Below are 7,826 nucleotides of genomic sequence, written 5' to 3'. Positions count from 1 at the left end.
TCACTTCTCAAGTTTTGTAATGAGACTTTGACAAAAGAGGATCTTCTGGAGAAGACCTATTTAACCTTCTCTGCTACTAATATTGTTCTGCCGCAATAATATAGAGTTCAGAAGTTCACTAAGTTTTCATATTTGATCTCTGTTTTACTTCTTACTGAAAAGCAAAATCAGCTGTTGATGAATAATCATCAAGCTCGACTTATTGGGGGCAATTGTTGTGCCTGAAGCACACTATAGCACGAATCAACACCAAAACACGAAAATAGGTGTGGTAGAGGCGGCCAGAAGCCACCCTGTCAAGGTCAATATAGAGCCAAGGCCCATCTAAGGGAGGAAACAAAGCCCAGAAGTGCCCTAACCACGTTCCCAAGGCCCCAAACTTCAAGAATAAGGGCAAAACACCTAACACCATGGATATGGATATGTGTTATCGCTATGATTCAAAGGACCATTGGTCCCGTGTTTGCCGAGCTCCCTATAAGGTTTTAGATGAATATCATTCTCGTCGTAAGAATTTTGAATTAAACTTTGTGCAAGTGGACGAACCTGAGAGCACCAAGATGGAGGTTTCTGACTTTCAAGAGGCCGTTACCCCTATGAAAGATTAGAATCTTAGACATAAACTATTTTCTAGTTGAAATTTAGACATTGGGGCCGAATTCTACCTAGTGGCCGAACCCCCTCTTGTTTTTGGTTAATTTTGAACAATTTTCCCATATGTTTGGATTTTTTTTTTTTTTGGATATTAAGTTTTTAATTAATTACCGTCCTTGAATACTTAAAAATTATTTTGAATGGATATTTGTTTTAAGAACTTTTATGCATGTGATCGATTCAAATTAACTATTCATTCTAGGTATGACTAGTGGGAAAGTTAGTTGTTTGACAGATAGTGCAACCACACACATCGCTTTGCGTGAATGCGTCTATTTCACTAACTTCATACCCAAGAATACACCTCTGACAACCCTCTCAAGCCCATCTAATTTTGATCGAAGGATACAGTATGACACGTATAATGTTGTCCAATGGTACAATTTTGACCATTGATAAGACATTTTATTCTCCGTGTTTCAGAAGAATGTTATTGAGTTTTAAGGACATTAGAGATAATAATTGCCACGCTGAAACCCATGTAGAAAACGAAGTTGAATTTCTGTGCATAACTTCATACGAATATGGCCATAAGCTTATTCCAAAGAAGATGGAGCGTCTCCTGGGTGGTTTGTATACTACGACCATACATCTCATAGAAAGCCACTATGTGGCCGGCCTTACCTCTAGGACCGTGCACGAAATTACACTTTGGCATGATCGTTTGGGACATCCTGGACGGATAAAAATGTGTTGTATCCTCAAATCATCGCACGGGCATCCACTAACTTGAAGTTTAGGTTTGATTCAAGGAATCACATGTCAAACATGTTCTATGGGAAAGCTTATTACTAAGCCTTCTCATGACAAGATTCGTTCGAATCCTCCTATTTTTCTATAAAGAATTCAGGGGGACATTTATGGACCGATTCACCTTCCATGCAGACCATTTAGATATTTTATGGTTTTGGTTGACGCCTCCACACGTTGGTCATACGTGTGCTTGTTGTCCACAAGGAACGCTGCATTTTCCAACCTAGTGGCTTAGGTTATCAAGCTCAGGGCTCATCTCCCTGATTATCTAATCAAATTTATTCAATTGGATAATGTTGGAGAATTCACATCTAAAACTTTTGATGACTATTGCATGTCGGTTAGGGTTGAAGTTGAACATCTAGCACCCCATGTTCACATCCAGAACGACCTGGTAGAGGCATTTACTAAACGCTTACGAATGATTGCTTGATCGTTGGTTATACGTACCAAGCTCTCGATCACTGCTTAGGGCCATGCAATATTACATGCAGCCATGTTGGTCTGCCTGAGGCCTGTTACGACCCAACCATATAGCGCCCTTCAGTTGGTTACCGGATACGAACCTGACATATTGCATTTGCGAGTTTTTGGTTGTGCGGTCTATGTGTCGATTTTGTCGCCCTTACGTACAAAAATGGGGCCTCGGCGAAGAATGAGGAAACAACCACATCTTCATGGTGCCAAGAAAACAACCACAATGGTATTGCTATTCATAGGAATATGGAACACCCTTTGTACAATATATGAACTGTTAAGGATTGATTCGGTCATTTTTGAAGCAAAAGAAAAAACCTTTGTACAAATAAGCATTATTAATACCTTGTGAAATCACAATGTGATTTTGACACTGTAAAACCCTAAAACGTTGAGCGAATGAATGAATGTGCACTTCCGTATCCCAATCCTTCATCATGAATCTGCAAGATAGGAAAGGATAATTACCCATTGTAGGAGCGATTAGGAGAACCAAAACAAAAATCAAAAGGAGTTATTAACTTATGAATTCAGAAGTAAACTTAAAATAAAAAAATCCAAAACCGTTCTGCTTTGTTTGCAAAGCTAGAGACGTAGAGGAAATACTAATGTGGGAGTGGGAAGTTAGGGGAAAAAGCAATGCTATGCGTGAGAGGAAGAAACGTGGAGGTTTGAATCCCACGTTCAATTTTTCCTTTTTTGTTCTCTTGCATTTATTATATATTTTACCTTTTGTGTTTTATTTTACAAAAGTACCCATAGGAATTATGATCCTGATTTCTTTGTCTCTTGCGGATTTTTTTTTGTTTCAAGGGCTTTTGTGTCCAATTATTTTTGATGAAGCCTTGAGACACCAAAACTTACTTCTCGCATTCTAATATTAGAGATTGTTTTTAAGAAATGATTTTCAAAACATGTGAAATTTTTTTAGTAAGATACTAAACGAGCCCTTAAAATTTTGTAAAAAGAGAAAATGCATGGTAATGAACTAATGATCAAATTGTTGGGAGCATTAGCCTTCAAAAATTGAAACCCATGAATTCTCTTGGACCGAGTCACCAACATTTAGTGGGCTCAAGAGCATAGCCCAAAAGCCCAACGAACGGTTCAACCCGTGACGCAAAACCTAAAATATGTGGGCCGGCGCCGTTTCCGAATCCACGTACGTCGTACTGAATAAAAAACAGCGAGACCACGCAGTATTTAAAGGACTGAATCGCTAGGGTTTTAGTTTCTGCAAGGACACTAGAGTCGCCGCGTCTTCTCTCCACCGTATCTAGGGTTTTCTCTGAGCAGCGCCAAGGTACCAATCCAGGTCAAATTTCCCTACCCTAATTACCATTCTTCCTTTAATCTGTTCGTATTCGAACAATTTCGTTGAATATTGCATCTGTTCTTGCAGGAAATGGCTCCCGCCGCCCCAAAGAGTGGGATCTTCGTCGGCCTCAACAAGGGCCACATCGTCACCAAGCGTGAATTGCCTCCTCGCCCATCTGACCGCAAGGGGGTAATTTCTCCTTCCATTTCTTAATTCCATCGATTGTTCATATGATTTCTGTGGAATTTTTTGTTTTGGGTTTTGGGGTTTTGGATTTAAGGGTTTTTTATTTGTGTGAATAATGTCCTGATTTGTGTGTTTTGGGGTTGTGGGGATGTAGAAAACTAGCAAGAGGGTGCATTTTGTGAGGAATTTGATCAGGGAAGTTGCCGGGTTTGCTCCCTATGAGAAGAGGATTACCGAGCTTTTGAAGGTCGGGAAGGACAAGCGTGCTCTTAAGGTGGCCAAGCGAAAGTTGGGTACCCACAAAAGGGCCAAGAAGAAGAGAGAGGAGATGTCCAACGTTCTCCGCAAGATGAGGTGAGATATTCGTTGGTTTTTGCCGTTGTGGATTCGCGTGTACATTTCAATGTCTTGGAACTAGTTCCATTTTTGTGAATATTGTTGCTTTGAAGCTGTTTGTTTCTTGTATTTGCATTTATACTTATGCATATGTTGTGCAAGTTTGTGGAAATATACGAAAACAACGATGATTTGAGAATTTATTAGTTAAATTGGTATATATAAGTGTACCAAAGCTATGAAAACTGACTAGTTTGAATATTAATCATGGCATCTCTACAATTGCTTATGAAATTTGTTTGCAGTAAACATAATCGTTAAGTGTTCTTAAGATTGTCTCAAGCCCCATATGCTGACATTTATAGTAGTCTTCTCCATCGGTGGATGGTGATAGCTTGCTTATGCTTTCAACTTGATCTGTTATAGCTTGTTTGTGATATCATTTGCTGGCTTTTTAATTAGACTACTGGATTGTGTTGTGTCATTCAAAGCGTCGTTGGATGCAATATGATGCCTACTATACAGTGTTGCCTAATTGTAGACTTCTTCCTGAAATTTGCTGATCTCTAAGTAAATAGTTTGTTCAATGCTCATGGTTTTTTATACCGTGTGTTGGTGAGGAATCATAATGTTGTACAATCTCTTAGCCTTATGTATGTTTTGTTATATGTGCAGGTCTGGTGGTGATAAGAAGTGAGCACTTGAAGGGTTGTCTTTATGAATGTAGTTCAGTATCTCTAATAGTTTTGGTCATGCATTTTATTAAGGGATTTTTAGACATGGTATGAACTATGTAATTTTGAATGTTTTGAGACGTTCGATATTTTCTGTGCATCGGATATTTACCCTTCAGTTCTCAAGGTATGTCGTTCAAGTTTGTGATTTACTTAGATTTACTAATAGTTGACGTGGTATATTATGGATGAAAGTGTGGCAGCATTTCTCTTAGTGTAGGGAGAGCTGTGGTTACTAGTGATGGGCAAAGTCTTGATGTGCCCTCTTTACTCGAGAAATCGCTACAATACGTTATGCTTGTGCAAACTTTTGTCTTCAGACGCTAAAACTCGTTAGAAGTTTGATTTTTCCGGTCATCACTTCTTAGTATGTGCTTTTCCCTATGTTCACTTGATGTGATTTCATGGAGAAGTTTACCCCATCACTCGGAGACGGAGAAGCACCTCTGCTGTTTCCAAAAATCGATAGTAACTACGCTTTACCCTTCTACACATCTTTGTTAATTTTGGTTCATTGGTTTTCTTGTATTCATTCAAACTAACGAACGACTCAAAATTGAGAGGGTTGAAAATTTAAAAGGATGTGTGAGAAGTGAAAATGAGTATTTGGATATAGTATTGTATTATTCTTATACATATTTTTATCACAAACACTAGTTAATTTTTGTACCATCGGTTTTTTTTAATTCATTCGATTTGACAGCCGAAAATTAAGAGAAGAGTGAGAAGAGGGGTGTGATGGCACTTCCGCATTATAATTTACATGCTTGGTAAATTATAGAAAAAGTGCGTTTAGCCTTCTGCTAGTTGGAGCGACCAAAGTGGGTGAATGTTAGTTTTTTGTGCATTGATGAATATGGACATCTTCCATCATTGCTGTTCCTTTTTTTTATTTTTATTTTTATTATTTTTTGTTTTTTTGAACAAGAAAAATATATTAAAGGGAAACCCTCGAGCACAACTGTTCTCTATAGAATCAAATAGAAAAGCAAATGAAGAAATACAATGATCTCAAATATGACAATTAGTAATAAGAAGGCTTTGGTGAGCGAAGACATTCTTCACAAAGTTAGCCTCTCTAAATACACGTTTCCAGTCGATGCAAGCAAATTTGGTTGCAGTCCACTTGATATCTTCAATAATAGGAATCAAATTCCATGGCCTTGCATCCCGGTCCAACATTGACTGAATAACCAACTTAGAGTCACTTTCAACCATAATCTTTGTATAGCCCTTTCTTTGAGCAAAAAGAAGGCCCTCTCTAAAAGCCTTAGCCTCCAATTCTGAAATAATGGCATCGTCAAGATTTAAAACTCCACTTCCAATAAGCTGCCCATTATGATTCCTTAAGACAAATTTCACCGTTGCCTTGTCCCTAGCCAACGAACCGTCAAAATTTAGCTTAACATAACTCTGATCCGAATGATGCCATTTGATAATCATGGAACTATCATCAATATTCCTTCTCAAACATTTACAATTGGCTCTAAGATATCGTTCACACATAGATATAGACAATAATTTAGATCTCGCTGGGATGAGCATAACATTTATGAACACCAAATTTGCCAACAAAGGAGCAAACACAAGCTTAAATCATTAGGAACTTCCTTATCAACATGCTTTAAAGAATTTAGCCAGTATACTACCGAGTCGAAGTTAGCATTAGTGAAATTGCCCGCCTTAATTAATTGAAAAAAGGTCCTAAATCGATTTAGCGACATCGCAATTAAAGAATAAATGCATTTGGTGCTCGTCTACGGAATTACAAAAATGACATCTTATCACTATTAATCACAACCACACAAACATCTAAACTTTAACAGGAATATTAAGTTTCCGCATCTTATTAATTAACTTATGCTTTATAGATTGAGTCAGCGTCTTTTTCTGAATCCAAGTAGCTAATTTAATAGAGAACTTACCATTTGTATTTGGACCTCAAACTAGCACATCTTTGAAATCCTGCAAAGAAGTTGTAATATTACATATTATACTTACAATTTCATTACTAACCACTTGCGAAAGCTTTCTCTTATCCCCTTGTTGTTCTTCTATGGTGCTGTGTTAGAACCCTTATTATTGGTTTCGGCCAAACATTGAACCACTTCTATTTTGGAAGTTTATAATGGCTAAATTATAAAAATATATTTGGACCAATTCGCACTAAGTGTTTTTAGAACTCAAAAATATTTTCTTTAAAAGCTACTTTAGTTATTTTAAAAACATTTTCAAACGAGTCCAAAAATACTTAGGAAGCACTTTAAATTTTAGAAGCACTTTTTCCGCTGTCCACATACATTTGCATGTGCATTTGGTAGTCCATAAACTCCTTCCCTTTCTAGTACATTAACAAATAGGCTTTGAATGCGATTTCGAATTACAACTTGCTACTGATCTAGTGCTTCTATTATTCCCAATATCGAAAGAGATTCCAAGTTCTAACTCCCTAGTTCTCGATAACGAAAGGTGATCAAAGGGTAATAATATAACAATAATGGTAATCAACATCAAGTAGAAAGAGATTTTGGCACTACAGCGACGGAGGCGTCTGTGGTCTGTGGGGCGCTCAATCATCGGATCACTCCAACATCTTTTCATCTATCGTCCCTCCGACCTAATTCGGAAGCTTGCAAGCTTGAAGTTCTCGAGTCGCCACCATCGTCTCCCAATTGGTTTAAACTACCTTTAAAACGTCAAGTGCTTGTTTCGCTTTGCAAGCGCACCCACACTCACCAAAACTACGGATAAGTCATACAATCAAAAGAAATGATTTTCAAGACGACGCGGGGAAAAAGGTCCTTTGTGCTACATGTTTTTCGATAATAATATCAATACCATGCCAATTGTCATTTACGTTTTGTTGACTACAATAATATCGATGTATTGCTTTAATAAAGAACGCACATCCAATTCATAGTAGACGGCCTCATCTGGCAATTGTGATGTGTGACATCTTCTTTTCATTTGTGGTTTGGTATCTTTTTTTTCAAATATGGGCTTAAAAGAAGGGGATGTGGCCATGACAACGTTTTCCATATATTTTTTCAGTCTCCATCTTCCCTTTTGGGTCGGGCTTAAAACAACGATGTGGCATAATCATGTAAAAGGTACGGGCCCTAGTAGAAAGGAACAAAACAAGCTAGCTAAAGACATGATAATATTTTGCACTCAGTTACAGTACAACGATATAATGATATTCATCTTTACTTCAGTTAGAGTACAATGATATAGTGATATTCATCTTTACTTGTTAATAAAATGTGTTAGGTTTGACTCACGTTGATGGAGAGTTCAAGACCAATTAAAATGGCTGACTCATTGTGTGACTAGCTTAGTCCCTTAGTGTAAATATTATTGTATGAAAA

At 37.6% G+C, this 7,826-nt stretch overlaps 2 protein-coding genes across 3 annotated transcripts; one reads left to right on the top strand and one right to left on the bottom strand.

Moving 5' to 3' along the window:
- The first annotated feature begins 3,061 nt into the window (after positions 1-3,061).
- LOC137722243 (large ribosomal subunit protein eL36x-like) lies at positions 3,062-4,620 on the top strand. Of its 2 annotated transcripts, none has more exons than XM_068461199.1 (4): positions 3,062-3,199; positions 3,287-3,391; positions 3,543-3,742; positions 4,400-4,620. In XM_068461199.1, exons 2-4 carry the CDS (start codon positions 3,290-3,292, stop codon positions 4,419-4,421), a joined length of 324 nt encoding a protein of 107 aa, XP_068317300.1. In that variant the 5' UTR covers positions 3,062-3,199; positions 3,287-3,289; the 3' UTR covers positions 4,422-4,620. The 2 variants fall into 2 exon arrangements, with proteins under 2 accessions (XP_068317300.1, XP_068317301.1); XM_068461200.1 differs by having other exon boundaries at positions 3,100-3,187.
- Positions 4,621-5,469: 849 nt separating this feature from the next.
- Positions 5,470-5,964, bottom strand: LOC137722031 (uncharacterized). The gene has a single exon (XM_068461035.1). The coding sequence runs from the start codon at positions 5,962-5,964 to the stop codon at positions 5,470-5,472; it is 495 nt and encodes a 164-aa protein (XP_068317136.1).
- Between the last annotated feature and the right edge of the window lie 1,862 nt (positions 5,965-7,826).

Source organism: Pyrus communis, chromosome 17 (genome assembly GCF_963583255.1).
Source record: "Pyrus communis chromosome 17, drPyrComm1.1, whole genome shotgun sequence".
Classification (NCBI taxonomy): Eukaryota; Viridiplantae; Streptophyta; class Magnoliopsida; order Rosales; family Rosaceae; genus Pyrus; species Pyrus communis.
The sequence above is the reverse complement of the archived record's forward strand: the minus strand, read 5'-3'. Positions and strand labels throughout refer to the sequence as shown.

Bases quoted from the DNA above. Each gene is read 5' to 3' on its own strand.
- LOC137722243 (XM_068461199.1), top strand. From the start codon at position 3,290: ATGGCTCCCGCCGCCCCAAAGAGTGGGATCTTCGTCGGCCTCAACAAG. The intron at 3,392-3,542 runs GTAATTTCTCCT...GTGGGGATGTAG, and splicing joins GCCCATCTGACCGCAAGGGG to AAAACTAGCAAGAGGGTGCA. The intron at 3,743-4,399 runs GTGAGATATTCG...TTATATGTGCAG, and splicing joins AACGTTCTCCGCAAGATGAG to GTCTGGTGGTGATAAGAAGT.
- LOC137722031 (XM_068461035.1), bottom strand. From the start codon at position 5,964: ATGTGTGAACGATATCTTAGAGCCAATTGTAAATGTTTGAGAAGGAAT.